Source organism: Microcaecilia unicolor, unplaced genomic scaffold, assembly GCF_901765095.1.
Source record: "Microcaecilia unicolor unplaced genomic scaffold, aMicUni1.1, whole genome shotgun sequence".
Classification (NCBI taxonomy): Eukaryota; Metazoa; Chordata; class Amphibia; order Gymnophiona; family Siphonopidae; genus Microcaecilia; species Microcaecilia unicolor.
Genome location: NW_021963647.1, coordinates 758,669 through 777,069, shown reverse-complemented (window position 1 = coordinate 777,069; position 18,401 = coordinate 758,669). Strand labels below are relative to the sequence as shown.

The following is an 18,401-nucleotide window of genomic DNA, read 5'->3' as shown; positions in this document are numbered from 1 at the left end:
TTTTTTAAAACAAAACAGAAATTCAATGCCGAAGCCCACACAGGGTCTAACGTTGAATTTCCGGTTTTAGCACCGGCGGCAGACAAAAAAAAAGTGCTGTCTGCCGCCTTTTTGTCTGCTGTCAGCTGACTATCGGGGAGGGGGGGTTTTGAATATAAATACCTATATATCAGAAGTGTGGCCAGGTTGATGGCACGAGGGGAGCGGAGTGATGATGGCGCTGGCGCGTATTTTAAACACGACAGATTGCGTGAAAAATAGGCGCCGGTGCCGTTAGAAGTCTGCTTGGGGGAACGGCCGCTCCCCTGGCGACCCACCTAGCTAGGCCTCTGAAATATGTATACCTTCTAAAGCACACACATAAGAAACAATGAACAAAGCTAGTTCAGCACATTCTAGAAATTCTTGAAGAAATTTGACCTCCCGAAGGTGGGCATCATCCAATTATTTCACCACAGATACCAGTACATATTTATCTTCCCTATGTAGACAAGGACACAAGATGGAGAAGTAAGCACACATTGGCTTCATATTGCAGTTAAGAGTCAGCGATCTAATATCAGTGGCTTATGTAGGAAAGGATTTCTCCCATATTTGGGCTTTACGTTCAGTTTTACTTCCGTAGCCAAACTGGAAGAAAATCTCCCATAAATAGACTCCTTTGCGTCTCTGGGAAAATGTTTCATATGTTGGGCCATAAAAAGCACAATGGTTCCCTTAATACTAGTGACAAATGAAGGACTAAAAGTAAAGAAAAAAACAACAACATTTGAATCCCACAATTACACCTGATAAAAAAAATAGCTGGCATAAATCATAATGCGGGAGAGCAGAACCAAAGCAGAACATGATCTCTGAGAGATGCCCATCATATTTCTAAAGTAGCAAACCAGAACCATCCATTTGCAACTCAAAAGAAAAAAAAGCGAAAATATTTCATAACGTAAGGCAGACCTTCTATTTTCAACCAGTGCAACCAGTTGTATTACTGGGGTTCTTAAATAGCTTTACCCTCTGTGAGAATAAAAGGCGTAACCATTTATAGAACTTACTGCTAATAAGTTGGATACTCCCTTGGGACTTTGACGGCAATTGGTAGATGACTGTTGATAACATTAGAGATTTGTTTTTTTCTACAGTAATGGGAGTCTACAAGGGTATCTGAAACTCCTCCTGGGCAGCTCAAGGATCACCAGAGGAAAGAATCCAACTTTTTAGCAGTCAGCACTGTTGACTTCAACAGCAAAGTGGTTAATATACGGTAAGAAAGATGCCTTGTGTCTCTTCCTTAACCATGGCATTGGGTTCTTATCGTACAACCCTGTACAGTACTTCAGCAATTTTTTTTTTAAAGATTTAAAAAGCAAAGAGTTACAAAACCATTTGCAATTAACTGGGAATAGAAAAGATAGCACTTTTTTTTTAAAATTCCATTATATAGTACGTCGTATAAATTACAGAGTATTTCAGATGCGCAAATGCATCTGAGCCACATTTATCAAATGTAAGTTTCCTCTTGAAAGTTGAGTTCCTTTTTATTTGCTTGGCCTGCTTCCCCCCCGTTACTATCATGTATGACAGTGTTCCAAATCCGAGACACTGCTGCTTTTGCAATATCTCAGGCTGTTGGGGATGTGACAGTCTGTGTAATTAATACCCCCACCATTTGGGGTATAAATGGGCTGCAGTCTGAAATCTCCTTTAAGGAGCTGGTCATTATTTAAGGAGACAATCTGAAAGCTGGTCTCCGTCATCTCCAGAATGGAGTTGTCCTTCTTAGTGCCCGCCTCACAGTAGTCGTCTTTCCGGCGACCACGATTGTATTTCCACTTCTGGGAGGTGTAGCGGCCCTTTTTGTGCATGTGCCAACAGAAGATGCTGAGCAGGACAACTAGTACAATGATCACCGCTCCCCCGATTAGCCCTGCTAGTAAAAAGGGGGAACCCAAGCTTTGAGTAGTCGTTTGCTCATGGCTGGAAGCTGTGTTGCTGCCGTTATTTGTAAGGGAGGCTTTGGTTGTGGCCTCTGAGCAAACAATATCTCCTCCGGCTTGGTAGTTACTAGAAGTCTCCCATGGGGCCAAACAAATCTGATAGGTGGACTTGGGTTCTAGATTCACTAAATGTTCAATTTCACCTCTCACTATTCTCTCTTTAATAATTCCCTCTACCAGGCTGTGGCCCATTTTAACCCAAGTGAGCTTGTAGGCCATCACAGAAGAAAGAGGCAGCCAGCTGACCTGGATATATGTGTCGTTCACAAAATGGATAAACAGTTGGATTTGTTCACCAGCGGGAGGTGTCACCTTCTGATTGACCTCCTTGTCAGGCACAGTGGGAGGTATGGATGCAGTGGGTATTGTGGATGTATATTTGATACTAGGTACAGGAACTAATACCTTAGGAACATACGTAGTATAAACAGATGTAGCAGGGGCTAGAGTGACAGGTGGCAAACCAGGAGTGGTAGTGGGGCATGACAGCATATTCACATTGAGCTCCCTGACAGCCATTCCTCTAACCTGGTCTGGTCCTTGGCACATAAAAGCTCGAACATTGATGGCTGCAGGAAGAGATTTCAGCCATTCGGTGACCCACTTAATGCTGCAGTCACAATACCAAGGGTTATTCCGTGCAGTAAGTTGCTTCAGGCTGGTGAGGCTGTCAAATACCCCTGGTGTCAGCATTCGAAGCTGATTATTAGAAATATCCAGTCGCTCCAATTTGTGGAGGTTTGAAAAGGCCGTCACAGGTATGTGGGTGATCTGGTTGTCTTGCAGGTTGAGCTTAAGTAAGTACGTACCTTGTAGATCAGTAGGAGGGGTGCTTAGAGAATTCCGAACCATTGAGAACTCCTTAAGCTTGGGTAGATAACTGAATGTGCCATCAGATATGCCTTTATTGGTAAGAAGATTGCCATCCAAAATTAAACGTTCTAAACTTGTGAGATTCTGGAAAGCTTGAATGGATATTGTGGCGATACGGTTCTCATCCAATCGCAGCTCTTGTAAGTCTGCTGGAAGTCCAACTGGAACACTGCTTAAGTGGTTTTTGGATAAGAACAACAGTTTGAGGCTAACAGCTTCCCGAAATGCCCCATCTTCAACCCCAACAGTTGAAATGGAGTTATCATCGAGATGGAGTTCCTCTAGTTTCAAAAGCTGTGCCAGGGCTGCTCTTGAAATCGTCTGAATGTTATTTTCCTGGAGATGAAGCACCTTGACGTTCTTGGGAAGGTTCATGGGGAACTCGTCCAGCTGATTGCCATACAAGTAGACTGTATGAACTGACTGGACGTTGTGCAGCTCTGTGGGAAATCCAGCATTATTAATTTGGTTGTTGTGGAGGTAGAGCACGGTTACGCCCTCCGGTATCCCAAGAGGCACGGAGGTCAAGCTTCGCTCATTACAATAAACAAAGTTCCGGTCGCATCGGCATACAGTGGGACATGCCATTGTTTTGGAGATCTGCAGATAGAATCCCAAGCAGAAGAGAACCCATGATTTCAGCAGAGAATCCCAGTTCTGGGACCACATTCTAATCCAAAGGCCCATTTCCAACTGTCAAAAAATAAAATAAAATGAAAGTACTATGGGTAAATGCAGAAACAAAAAGCGGACAGCAAAAACTCAATGGCTGAAATCTAGTTTTGTTATATTTATGACCAACTTGGTGGCGAGAAGTAAACTCCTTTAGGCTTAAGGTAAAATAATCCTTTTATAATGGCCTATCTTGTGCCCTTGATAGAAAAACTGTAGTCTCATTATCCAGGATTGCACGCTTTGCTGCTTTCATCCATGAGGAGTGAAATTCTGATTAATAGGTTAGCCTTCTCAGCCAGCAAGAAGCAATTTCAAGTTACTAAGAGTCAACTGGAACTGGACAAAGGGAGCAATACTTCCTTGTGTACCCTTCTGTCACTTTGTAAGGCTCTCATCCGTTTTGTGCTCGACTTGATATGCCTATTTCGAAAGAAAAAAAAAAGAGAATGCATTTAATATGCTGCTATTATTCTTAAACTACAAGCATTTAAATTCTGCTGATAGCATGCTTTAAATCCTGTATTTCAAACTATTTATACTCTTAGTGTAACACAATAACATTTTTTATGCTGCATTTTAATGATAAGACTAGAGCAATCAACCATCATTTATTCAACGGCACCAGTTCTCATTTTCAACATTTGTCATTAAAGATTTCTCCTGGATTCTTTGCAGACCTTATTAGCTCTTACTGGACCCAACACATGAATTATCAAATGGTGATGATTTTTCGAGACGGCATCGGTTCTCACTAGGCAGTCACAGAAGTGTGATCTCAATGAGCTCACACAGCAAGAAATCACCATAATGCTTATGTGGTTCAGCAAAACTCTCACAACCCTGCAAAAACAAGAGTCTTCCAAGATCTCCGTGTTTCAAATGCATTTCACAAGAAGATTTTGGCATGTCCTTTGCAGGGGCATAGCCAAAATTCTATTTTTATTTTGGGGGAGGCTCAGAGGTGCTGTAGGGACTACACAGTTCCTCTCAGGTCTTCTTCCCTCCCCTCTTCATCATACCTTTGATGGCAGGGATGCCCAAGCCCCGCCAGACAAAGAGATTCTGTGCTAAAGCCCCGCTCAGGGCCGCCGAGAGACTAGGCCGGGCCCGGGGCAAGGCTGCCCCTCCTCTGCCACCCCGCTGCCCCGCCTCCGCCCCCCGCCGCTCCCCCTGCCGCTGCAGTTCGCGGTCTCACCTGCCTGCCTCCACGGCTCCGGGTCCCCTTCATTCAAAGCGGCAGTCGCAGATCGCGTCTCTTCTGGTCTTCCCTCCCTGTGTCCCGCCCTCATCTGATGTAACTTCCGGTTTCCTCGAGGGCGGGACACAGGGAGGAAAGGCCAGAAGAGAGGCGATCTGCGACTGCCGCTTTGAATGCAGGGGGCCCGCAGCTGAGGAGGCAGGCAGGTGAGACCGGGAACTGCAGCGCCGGTGGCCTTACCCCGGCGCCGGGCCCCCCTTGGAGGCCCAGGCCCAGGGAATCCTATGCGTTTTAAATGTGACAGTCAACAGTTTCAAAAGAAACATGTCAACTGTAGCCCACATTGATAACTACACCCTTTAATGGCAAAGACCGCCATTTTATGAAAAAGTCTGTTTCCAAGAGGACTATCACATTTTAGACAATGAAAAACAATAATCTAAGGGCCAATAATCTGGGTGTTGGGTGTCACATAAAGATACGAGGGTGAAGTTTTTGCTTATCTTTATGCCCAATACTTAGATATGTAGCAACTACTGTAGGCTGAAAAATAGTTGTCATATAGGTGACTGACACATGCATAATATTCTATGGATAGTGGCTGAATATGGTGTCCCATATTCAGTCATTGTCCATGCACACACACAAAACAATAACAAAAGCAGAAAAAAAAAAGATCAGGATGAGAGTTCTTCAGCAACCCCACATGAACAAGGGAACTAAAACTAGGCATAAAGTTTCATTCATAACATTGTAAGAATACAAATTGAGCCGAGTTAAAGCAAAGGTGCAAATGACATTATTTAAGCAAAAGCCTGACCTTGGAGAATCAAGGAGTAAAGTATTTAATCATTATTCTCCAACTGGATAGTTGACGACTAAGGTTTTTCAAAGCTTTACAATAAAAATTCATGAACTTGTTCAATGAATCACGAATTTTCTGGCTGGTTCAAAGACTTCAGTCAGTATCTAGTTTCCAGAAACCAGACTGACCCTTCTAAAAATGAAGTTTCCTTGGATCCGTCTCAGAGTTTGAGTAGATTTATCCAATCTGTAGGATCTAAAGCTGTCAGATTCAAGAACGGTGATGATGCATCAAAGGCTGGAGATGATTAAAATCACAGCTGTACCTTCTACAAGGAAACCAGCTCCACAAGGCTAGCAAAGTACATTGAACTACTCAACTATCGTCTTGTAATCATTATTTTCAGTTTTCTGATTTTGCCTCTATTGAATACGAAAAATGTTAAAATATTTCTACCAGTTTAATATGGATTTGCAGCATCATGTGTCCTGCCTGGAAGTCTGCAAAACAATTGTGACCACTAGAGGGCATTAGAAGGAAAAAGCTTGAAAGAGCTAACTCCAGCATGTAATTAAGAGACACAACGTTCAAGCTGGAGCATTGGAAAAGATTTTTTTCTAGTACAGAACTCATGAGAATTCACTTTTGACTGTGAATGCAGAGCACCACTAATTATTATGTAAAAAGACTAAATGGTTATGCAGCCAGACCTCAGAACATAGGTTTCCATGTCCTCTTCCTAGAATTTGGAGTAACTTTAGGAAGGCCACGTCGCATTAACTGGTAATAACGCCAATCATCACTTGGTTGCCAACTGGCTCCATTTCTTTGGGAGAGGTTGATCCAGTCTCAATTTTACCCCTTTCTATGAATGGCATTTTAGGCCTGTGCTTTCGGGGAAATCAGAAAAAAACATCGCCATGATTGCAGTGAGGTAAAGTTCTAAAAGGAACAACACCAAATAGCAACCCTCCAGCCCTCGCCCTTCCTCATTTACCTCCTCAAAAGCTTTTGTTTGCTTTGGAAGCCAGAAATGTGTTGCCTGGGCATTAGACCTAGTTTTCCTAATTCAGAACTAGGGAATAATGAGCTCTGGAATGTTAGCGTGAAAGAGACCATAGAGATTGATTGATTATTATTTATTTAGATTTTGCTCACACCTTTTCAGTAGTAGCTCACGGTGAGTTACATTCAGGTACACTGGGTATTTCCCTGTCGCTGGAGCAGCCCTTCTGCATCAAAGACTGCCCTTGAAAAGGGCATAGAGAGTATATTTCAGAATATTTTTTTTTCGTTACATTTGTACCCCGCGCTTTCCCACTCATGGCAGGCTCAATGCGGCTTACATGGGGCAATGGAGGTTAAGTGACTTGCCCAGAGTCACAAGGAACTGCCTGTGCCAGGAATCGAACTCAGTTCCTCAGTTCCCCAGGACCAAAGTCCACCACCCTAACCACTAGGCCACTCCTCCACTGTTGCTACTATTGGAGATTCTACATGGAATGTTGCTATTCCACTAGCAGAACTCGGCCCTTGCAGATCACCAATGTGGTCGCGCAGGCTTCTACATGGAGTGTTGCTAGTGGAATAGCAACATTCCATGTAGAATCTCCAATAGTAGCAACATTCCATGTAGAATCTCCAATAGTATCTATTTTATTTTTGTTACATTTGTATCCTGCGCTTTCCCACTCATGGCAGGCTCAATGCGGCTTACATGGGGCAATGGAGGGTTAAGTGACTTGCCCAGAGTCACAAGGAGCTGCCTGTGCCTGAAGCGGGAATCGAACTCAGTTCCTCAGGACCAAAGTCCACCACCCTAACCACTAGGCCACTCCTCCACTGTTGCTACTATTTGAGATTCTACATGGAATGTTGCTATTCCACTAGCAGAACTCGGCCCTTGCAGATCACCAATGTGGTCGCACAGGCTTCTGCTTCTGTGAGTCTGACGTCCTGCACGTATGTGCAGGACGTCAGACTCACAGAAACAGAAGCCTGCGCAGCCTTCTACATGGAGTGTTGCTAGTGGAATAGCAACATTCCATGTAGAATCTCCAATAGTAGCAACATTCCATGTAGAATCTCCAATAGTATCTATTTTATTTTTGTTACATTTGCACCCTGTGCACATGGGGCAATGGAGGGTTAAGTGACTTGCCCAGAGTCACAAGGAGCTGCCTGTGCCTGAAGCGGGAATCGAACTCAGTTCCTCAGTTCCCCAGGACCAAAGTCCACCACCATAACCACTAGGCCGCTCCTCCTGCACTAATCTTAGGAACCAATGATGCCATTTTAGCAGTCTGGTAACAGTAAACCTTTTAATGGAAGGCTGCTGTGTATCTGCTTTCAAAGAGCTCCTCAGGAGTTACATCCTACCTGATCGGTCTAATATTCTGCCCTCAAATGATAAACAGGTCTGAAACTTCACGTACTTACCTCAACCTACATTACTCTAATTGCAAAAGTCTCAGATATAAAAAACTTACTATGGATCCAATTTCTCCTTCTCAGGCAGCCAACTCTGGAATGCCCTCCATAGACCTATTAGATCAATCAATGACTATCTACCCTTCCGGAAATCACTAAAAACCCATCTATTCAAACAAGCCTATCCAAGTGACCCAAACTAATCCTATAAACCATTCTACCCAACACATATCCAGGAGACAACACCCTTGACTACTACTCCCACCATGACTCCCTTGTTCATCCTGTAACCCATCCCCCTCCCGCCTCCTCCACCCCTTCCAACCTACCCTTGCTCTCTCCTCTCCTACTCCCTTCACCCTGTCCCTCTCCCACCTATTCTCTTTTATTATTCCGCGATATTTAACTTTATTGTCTTTATCAATATTCTGTAATCCCTATTACTATGTAAGCCGCATTGAACCTGCTTTTAGTGGGAAAGCGCGGGGTACAAATGTAATAATAAATAAATAAATAAAATAAATATTAGCCGTTTGCCTGAACTATGGGCTAGTGTCCAGGAAAAGTAGGACAAAGTAGCAAGCCCCTGCTCACTTTTATACTGATATATTCCCAACTGAAAAATTTTCTTTCAGTATCTTTGATGGCCCGAGAACTGCATTAGAATCACTAAGGATTACACTTATAATGTGAGTCAGTCCCAGTCTATCCTTGTTAGTAGAACCTGGTTCCTGTTTTGGAAGGTTTCCTTCCTAACGTTGAATCTCATGTTCCATTTATCAGCACTAAACACACAGGTGCAGGTGTTGGCACTCTGCAGTCTGATTTATCAAGTCATGGATTCTCAATGCGTCCATTTATCTCACTTCAACTTTGCATACGTGCATCCATCTTGTTTATTTCTTCTTCGAATCATTGCATTGCTTGACAAAGACGTTGAGCTGACAGCAGTTTGATGTATTTTCAGTTTCAAAAAAAATCACAAAGAGAATTACATAGTAACATCATAAATACAAATTATAAACAGTAATTTAAAACAATACCCCCCCCCCCCCCCCATTCCTTTCCCATAAACCTCATATAAACTCAGTGCGTTTTTTTCTAGCAAAAAAGGTGTCGGTACTCAAATGCTAGGACACCCTTCGAGGGAGGGTGGGGTGATCACTGAGGGACCCAACCCACAATAGCCAGGCCCCCTGCAACCAGTCACAGAACCTATGACAAAGCAGAATTGCTATGCAGAACCTGAGCGTTTTCATTAAAACTTGGGGCCCATGGGTCAATTTTAGCAGACAATGGAAAAGGTGCGGGTACTCAGTACTCCCAAGTACCCCCTAAAAAAAAACCCTGTAGAATAAACTATAACCCTGTCCAACTCCTTCACGCTAAAAGCCTTGTCTTTACATCCTTTCTAAATACCCCACAGTCCAGTTCTTTATGAATGATCATTGGCAAAATTTATTTTATTTATTTTTGTTACATTTGTACCCTGCGCTTTCCCACTCATGGCAGGCTCAATGCGGCTTACATGGGGCAATGGAGGGTTAAGTGACTTGCCCAGAGTCACAAGGAGCTGCCTGTGCCTGAAGTGGGAGTCGAACTGGGAGCGGAACTCAGTTCCTCAGTTCTCCAGGACCAAAGTCCACCACCCTAACCACTAGGCCACTCCTCCTCCACTGTTGCTACTATTTGAGATTCTACATGGAATGTTGCTATTCCACTAGCCACATTCCATGTAGAAGTCGGCCCTTGCAGATCGCCAATATGGCCGCGCAGGCTTCTGCTTCTGTGAGTCTGACGTCCTGCACGTCAGACTCACAGAAACAGAAGCCTGCGCAGCCTTCTACATGGAATGTTGCTAGTGGAATAGCAACATTCCATGTAGAATCTCCAACAGTAGCAACATTCCATGTAGAATCTCCAATAGTATCTATTTTATTTTTGTTACATTTGTACCCTACGCTTTCCCACTCATGGCAGGCTCAATGCGGCTTACACGGGGCAATGGAGGGTTAAGTGACTTGCCCAGAGTCACAAGGAGCTGCCTGTGCCTGAAGTGGGAGTCGAACTGGGAGCTGAACTCAGTTCCTCAGTTCTCCAGGACCAAAGTCCACCACCCTAACCACTAGGCCACTCCTCCTCCACTGTTGCTACTATTTGAGATTCTAAATGGAATGTTGCTATTCCACTAGCCACATTCCATGTAGAAGTCGGCCCTTGCAGATCGCCAATATGGCCGCGCAGGCTTCTGCTTCTGTGAGTCTGACGTCCTGCACGTCAGACTCACAGAAACAGAAGCCTGCGCAGCCTTCTACATGGAATGTTGCTAGTGGAATAGCAACATTCCATGTGGAATCTCCAACAGTAGCAACATTCCATGTAGAATCTCCAACAGTAGCAACATTCCATGTAGAATCTCCAATAGTATCTATTTTATTTTTGTTACATTTGTACCCTGCGCTTTCCCACTCATGGCAGGCTCAATGCGGCTTACATGGGGCAATGGAGGGTTAAGTGACTTGCCCAGAGTCACAAGGAGCTGCCTGTGCCTGAGGTGGGAATCGAACTGGGAGCTGAACTCAGCTCCTCAGTTCTCCAGGACCAAAGTCCACCACCCTAACCACTAGGCCACTCCTCCTCCACTGTTGCTACTATTTGAGATTCTACATGGAATGTTGCTATTCCACTAGCCACATTCCATGTAGAAGTCGGCCCTTGCAGATCGCCAATATGGCCGCGCAGGCTTCTGCTTCTGTGAGTCTGACGTCCTGCACGTCAGACTCACAGAAACAGAAGCCTGCGCAGCCTTCTACATGGAATGTTGCTAGTGGAATAGCAACATTCCATGTGGAATCTCCAACAGTAGCAACATTCCATGTAGAATCTCCAACAGTAGCAACATTCCATGTAGAATCTCCAATAGTATCTATTTTATTTTTGTTACATTTGTACCCTGCGCTTTCCCACTCATGGCAGGCTCAATGCGGCTTACATGGGGCAATGGAGGGTTAAGTGACTTGCCCAGAGTCACAAGGAGCTGCCTGTGCCTGAAGTGGGAGTCGAACTGGGAGCTGAACTCAGTTCCTCAGTTCTCCAGGACCAAAGTCCACCACCCTAACCACTAGGCCACTCCTCCTCCACTGTTGCTACTATTTGAGATTCTAAATGGAATGTTGCTATTCCACTAGCCACATTCCATGTAGAAGTCGGCCCTTGCAGATCGCCAATATGGCCGCGCAGGCTTCTGCTTCTGTGAGTCTGACGTCCTGCACGTCAGACTCACAGAAACAGAAGCCTGCGCAGCCTTCTACATGGAATGTTGCTAGTGGAATAGCAACATTCCATGTGGAATCTCCAACAGTAGCAACATTCCATGTAGAATCTCCAACAGTAGCAACATTCCATGTAGAATCTCCAATAGTATCTATTTTATTTTTGTTACATTTGTACCCTGCGCTTTCCCACTCATGGCAGGCTCAATGCGGCTTACATGGGGCAATGGAGGGTTAAGTGACTTGCCCAGAGTCACAAGGAGCTGCCTGTGCCTGAGGTGGGAATCGAACTGGGAGCTGAACTCAGCTCCTCAGTTCTCCAGGACCAAAGTCCACCACCCTAACCACTAGGCCACTCCTCCTCCACTGTTGCTACTATTTGAGATTCTACATGGAATGTTGCTATTCCACTAGCCACATTCCATGTAGAAGTCGGCCCTTGCAGATCGCCAATATGGCCGCGCAGGCTTCTGCTTCTGTGAGTCTGACGTCCTGCACGTCAGACTCACAGAAACAGAAGCCTGCGCAGCCTTCTACATGGAATGTTGCTAGTGGAATAGCAACATTCCATGTGGAATCTCCAACAGTAGCAACATTCCATGTAGAATCTCCAACAGTAGCAACATTCCATGTAGAATCTCCAATAGTATCTATTTTATTTTTGTTACATTTGTACCCTGCGCTTTCCCACTCATGGCAGGCTCAATGCGGCTTACATGGGGCAATGGAGGGTTAAGTGACTTGCCCAGAGTCACAAGGAGCTGCCTGTGCCTGAGGTGGGAATCGAACTGGGAGCTGAACTCAGCTCCTCAGTTCTCCAGGACCAAAGTCCACCACCCTAACCACTAGGCCACTCCTCCTCCACTGTTGCTACTATTTCAGATTCTACATGGAATGTTGCTATTCCACTAGCCACATTCCATGTAGAAGTCGGCCCTTGCAGATCGCCAATATGGCCGCGCAGGCTTCTGCTTCTGTGAGTCTGACGTCCTGCACGTCAGACTCACAGAAACAGAAGCCTGCGCAGCCTTCTACATGGAATGTTGCTAGTGGAATAGCAACATTCCATGTGGAATCTCCAACAGTAGCAACATTCCATGTAGAATCTCCAACAGTAGCAACATTCCATGTAGAATCTCCAACAGTAGCAACATTCCATGTAGAATCTCCAATAGTATCTATTTTATTTTTGTTACATTTGTACCCTGCGCTTTCCCACTCATGGCAGGCTCAATGCGGCTTACATGGGGCAATGGAGGATTAAGTGACTTGCCCAGAGTCACAAGGAGCTGCCTGTGCCTGAGGTGGGAATCGAACTGGGAGCTGAACTCAGTTCCTCAGTTCTCCAGGACCAAAGTCCACCACCCTAACCACTAGGCCACTCCTCCTCCACTGTTGCTACTATTTGAGATTCTACATGGAATGTTGCTATTCCACTAGCAACATTCCATGTAGAAGTCGGCCCTTGCAGATCGCCAATATGGCCGCGCAGGCTTCTGCTTCTGTGAGTCTGACGTCCTGCACGTCAGACTCACAGAAACAGAAGCCTGCGCAGCCTTCTACATGGAATGTTGCTAGTGGAATAGCAACATTCCATGTGGAATCTCCAACAGTAGCAACATTCCATGTAGAATGTCCAACAGTAGCAACATTCCATGTAGAATCTCCAATAGTATCTATTTTATTTTTGTTACATTTGTACCCTGCGCTTTCCCACTCATGGCAGGCTCAATGCGGCTTACATGGGGCAATGGAGGTTAAGTGACTTGCCCAGAATCACAAGGAGCTGCCTGTGCCTGAAGCGGGAATCAAACTCAGTTCCTCAGTTCCCGACCAAAGTCCACCACTAGGCCACTTTAAATTAAATCCAGATCCTACGCCTCTGATATGAGTAGATTCTGGTCCTGCAATTTTACACAGAAACAATACTGACCACATATATGCACGCACACACACTAGGTTTGCTAACTGGATCCAGGTTTGCTTGACAGGATTGATCCCATAGCATTACAGGGCCTTGTAATTCTGATTTCTTCTTTGCATTACCTAAGCAAAAGCAAAACTAGAAATCCCTGCATGCAATGGGGAAAACCAGGCCTGGGTCAAATCTAGATCCAGTTGGCAACCTTTACACACATGCATCCACTTACTCTGCCCTACCACAGAACAGCAGTACCGGAAGCTTCCTTCTCGCATGCACGTCCTGTGTCCCAACTGAGCAGGGGACAGGGCAGAAAGTAACATTAGGGGGCTATCTAAGGTCTGACACACTTGCCAGTCATCCTAAGTTCATTCTAAATGGTGGTGGTGGGAGAGGGGCTTGAAGTGTTTAAGTGAGGCTGCTTGTAACTCCTATTCACCTGTGTAGTAGCCAGGGGCATAGCTAGGTGAGGCCAAGGGGACATGGGCCCCCACAGATTAAGCCCTGGCCCCCTCTACTTTGGACCCCCCCACCGCCGTCCCTCCCCCATCGATTTTTGCTCACACTGTTTTCAGTAGTAGCTCGAGGCGAGTTACACTCAGGTACACTGGGTATTTCTCTGTCCCAGGAGGGCTCACAATCTAAGTTTGTACCTGAGGCAATGGAGGGTTAAGTGACTTGCCCAAGATCACAAGGAGCAGCAGTGGGATTTGAACCGGCCACCTCTGGATTACAAAACCAGTGTTCTGACCACTAAGCCACTCCTCCACTAGCAACATTGTATCTAGAATCTCAAATAGTAGCAATATTCCAGAATCTCAAAAAGTGGCAACATTCCATGTAGAATCTTCAATAGTAGCAACATTCCATATATTTATTTATTTAGATTTTGCTCACACCTTTTTCAGTAGTAGCTCAAGGTGAGTTACATTCAGGTACACTGGGTATTTCCCTGCCCCTGGAGGGCTCACAGTCAAAGTTTGTACCTGAGGCAACAGAGGGTTAAGTGACTTGCCCAAGGAGCAGCGGTGGGATTTGAACCGGCCACCTCTGGATTTCAAGACCGGTAAGTTAACCACTAGGCCACTCCTCCACTTGAGGTTATTTTCATTCTGTTCTAGGATCTCCTATAACACAATACTGCAAGTTGAACTAGAAAAAAATTATAATCAAAAAAGGATGATGCAAAATGAGAAAACCATCTAAATTAAATTTTAAATTTCCCCCTTCCCAACTCAAGGTTTACTTCTGAAACCTGACTCTTCAGATGGTGTTTATTCAAAGCCACATTATACAAAAGCAGCTGATGGCTCCATGATACTAATCCTGTCACAGGCATTTGCACTCTCTCAGGTTGCTCTTAAGTGGTGTTTATATTAACCCTCCCTTTTGAAAAGCTGTGTGAGCTCTAAATCAGAGATGTCTGCCTGAAATCCAATGTTTTTTTCCTCATTGATCCAAAAGAACACACTCTATTCTGTTTTCCATGCTGTAGTACTGGCTAGCTTCACTCCTCTCCTCTACAAGATGTGTTTGGGAACGTGTAATTAAATTCTGGAATGTGTTGCCAGAGAATGTGTTAAAGGTGGTTAGCTTAGCGGGGTTTTAAAAAAAGGTCTGGACAGCTTCCTAAAGGAAAAGTCCATAGACCATTATTAAAATGGACTGCATATTTCTGGGATAAGCAACATAAAATGTATTGAGCTTTTTTGGGATCTTGCCAGGTACTTGTGACTTGGATTGGCCACTGTTGGCAACAGGATGCTGGGCTTGATGGACCTTTGGTCTGTCACAGTGTGGCAATACTTTTATGTTCTATCATTTTTATCCAGTTTTCAACATTGTGGGGGTCCATTCTACTAAACAACAGTAACTTTTGCACTTAACACGGGGTGATGCACAAATGACCAAGCAGTAAGTGCAAAGGCTGTGAGGTAAATGCAGGGGGTGTGGCCACAGAGGCACTGCATTACATGCAGTGCAATATGTAATGCAGTGCAGACCAATGTTTCTTTGTTACTTTATAAGTCACCTGGAGCACAGATAAGCATCTACTATACATGATTTGTGTGAAAACAAATACATCTCTTTAAGATGGCAGATACATACGGAAAACAAGCCGATGTTCAAATATGAAGGGTGCAGTGAAGGAGTAGCCTAGTGGTTAGTGCAGTGGACTTTGATCCTGGGGAACTGGGTTTGATTCCCACTGCAGCTCCCTGTGACTCTGAGTAAGTCACTTAACCCTCCATTGCCTCTGGTACAAAATAAGTACCTGAATATATGTAAACCGCTTTGAATGTAGTTTTTTTTTTTTATTATTATTATTTGTACCCGCGCTTTCCCACTCATGGCAGGCTCAATGTGGCTTAGGTAATCAGTTCCTCAGTTCCACAGGACCAAAGTCCACCACTCTAACCACTAGGCCACTCAGAAAGGTGATATATCAAGTCCCATTTCCCTTTCTCTTATATCTGAATATCGGCTGGATTCTGTGGGCTAAAATTTAAGGTCCCCGTTTACTAAACCGTGCTGTGGGCATGCTAGCATTTTCAGCATGCGCTAATGCTAGCATTGGTGCGTGCTAAATTTTAGCACACACTAAGAACACAAGTGCATCTAGAGTGGAGGAGTGGCCTAGTGGTTAGGGTGGTGGACTTTGGTCCTGGGGAACTGAGGAACTGAGTTTGATTCCCACTTCAGGCACAGGCAGCTCCTTGTGACTCTGGGCAAGTCACTTAACCCTCCATTGCCCCATGTAAGCTGCATTGAGCCTGCCATGAGTGGGAAAGCGCAGGGTACAAATGTAACAAAAATAAAATAGATACTATTGGAGATTCTACATGGAATGTTGCTACTATTGGAGGTTCTACATGGAATGTTGCTACTATTGAAGATTCTACATGGAATGTTGCTATTCCACTAGCACGTACGTGCAGGACGTCAGACTCACAGAAGCAGAAGCCTGCGCGGCCACATTGGTGATCTGCAAGGGCCGACTTCTACATGGAATGTTGCTAGTGGAATAGCAACATTCCATGTAGAATCTCAAATAGTAGCAACAGTGGAGGAGTGGCCTAGTGGTTACGGTGGTGGACTTTGGTCCTGAGGAACTGAGTTTGATTCCCACTTCAGGCACAGGCAGCTCCTTGTGACTCTGGGCAAGTCACTTAACCCTCCATTGCCCCATGTAAGCTGCATTGAGCTTGCCATGAGTGGGAAAGCGCAGGGTACAAATGTAAGAAAAAAAAAATCCTAGTAAACAGGGCCCTAAGTGCATTGAGTGCCCAGGGCCCAAACGTAGGAATAGGCAGCAAATTCTGAAAGGCCCCGGAACACTGCTGTGCTGTGATCTGCCACCATTACACACACGCACAACTTCTCCTGAAATAACTAGAGAGCAGGGTCTAGTTTCAGCACAGATGGGCACTGTGCTGCCTCATCCTTCACATGACCTTCCATTATGACAGGACAACCTGTGGAAGGAGAGGGTGGGTCGGGGCACTACAGCCTTATCAGACCTCCAAGCTAAATTTACTTCAGAAGAAAAGTGACCTGGATGGGCCACTGCTGGAAGAAGGATACTGGGCTAAATGGACCATTGGTCTGACCCAGTATGGCTATTCTTATGCTATTGCAGGTACTAACTCACTGCTCAGCAGTACTGCCCCACTGTGAAGGTAAGGGGACAATGGAAGACAGGAAGATTTGGCCAAGAGTGACTGGGGGAGAGGGACACACCCTCAGTTGCCTATAGATGCTCTTAAAGTGAATCCTGCCCTGTGAGTGCCAGTGACACATCCTACTGACAATTTACCCCACAAAGCACAGACAACTATGGAACGCACTACCAAAGGCCATAAAAACAATGCACGACCTAACAATCTTCCGAAAACTACTGAAAACCAACCTGTTCAAGAAGGCATACCACAAAGATCCATCCTAAATACTAGACAACTAGACTTTACATCAACTAGACAAAACCGAACTCTTTACACTAGAGACTGATAACCTTCATTGCTACTAATGAAAGCTATGCAATACCTCTTTACTTCTCATGCCGGAAATGAACTTTCTATAGTTGATTAACTTATTTTATAACTCACTCTATCATTCAGGAACTTCAATGCAATACCACTTGTATTTCTCTATCCGGAAATGGCGATCGCCATTACAGCATAATGTAAGCCACATTGAGCCTGCAAAATGGTAGGAAAATGTGGGATACAAATGCAACAAATAAATAAATAAAGTCATGATGGGGTAATCATCTGGTCCATATATTAATAAAGATACATGTTGAAAAGTTCTCAGTTACACTCAAATGTTGCAATCTGTCAACTGTAAAGCACTTGACTTGAATCGGCCCAACTCAGGCAATGCACACGTAACAATTATAAGGTCCTATTTTCATTCTCTTTTAAGGCTCATCTAACTCCAGACAGCTGCTGCTTGGGCTGCCAAGTCATTATCCTGATGTGTTATAATTGAAGAGCACCTCAAGATCCTGTTTTGATGCTGTAGATAGACAAATCTCTATTATTGTATAAATAATCTTCCTCTTGGTCATGTCCTCAGGCGGCTCTCGAGAACTCTCATATGTTTCTCGGTCTTCTGAAAGTCTTCCTATAACTTAATGTGCAAATTCCAGCGTGATGTGATCATCCTTAGCAGGAAAGGACATGCGAAACAGTAGCTTTTTCCGAGATGGGTGGGGAACTATGTTGACTAATTATAGAATACAAACCTACTAATTCAACAGCGTAGAAACACAAGGCTTAGCTCTATTGCCAGTCCCTACAGGCTGGAGTATCTATTTACCCCCAGAAGTCAGCTTCCCTTCCTGTTCTACAATTGATGACCATTCCTCTTATTTCACACTTTGAAGACTATCTATGATGCAACCCTGCAGAATTAAGAGATGCACGAAATATTGTGCCTAGGCAAAAATACCCATTGGAAGAGAGAAAAAGTCCTCAGCTCAGGCCGAGAATCCTTTTGGGTTTTTTTTTTTACACAGAAGATGAGAAGAAATGTAAGCCAAATTTCCCAGCTATTTTCACATTTTGGGGCATGAAGAAATTTTGCAGACTTGAATATTCACTCTTGAATTCTACAGTGGTCACCCAAATTTGGGCACACATCCCAGATATGTGGGTAAACAAATTAGTTAATGAAGCGCTAACAATTATTGAAATTAATTGACACTTAATTGGCAGTAAGTTTACTAGGG

The 18,401-nt window shown here is 44.5% G+C and overlaps 1 protein-coding gene across 5 annotated transcripts in view; it reads right to left on the bottom strand.

Moving 5' to 3' along the window:
- Positions 1-1,133: 1,133 nt before the first annotated feature.
- LOC115459537 (leucine-rich repeat transmembrane protein FLRT2-like) overlaps positions 1,134-18,401 on the bottom strand; it is a 147,999-nt gene continuing 130,731 nt past the window's right edge. For 4 of the 5 annotated variants that reach the window (XM_030189354.1, XM_030189353.1, XM_030189352.1 and 1 more), the window contains one exon: positions 1,134-3,962. In XM_030189354.1, coding sequence (XP_030045214.1) covers positions 1,569-3,554 — 1,986 coding nt within the window. In that variant the 5' untranslated portion in view covers positions 3,555-3,962 and the 3' untranslated portion in view covers positions 1,134-1,568. Of the gene's footprint in view, positions 3,963-6,255; positions 6,305-18,401 lie in introns of those variants that run through there. The other variant, XM_030189356.1, reaches the window with a different exon arrangement.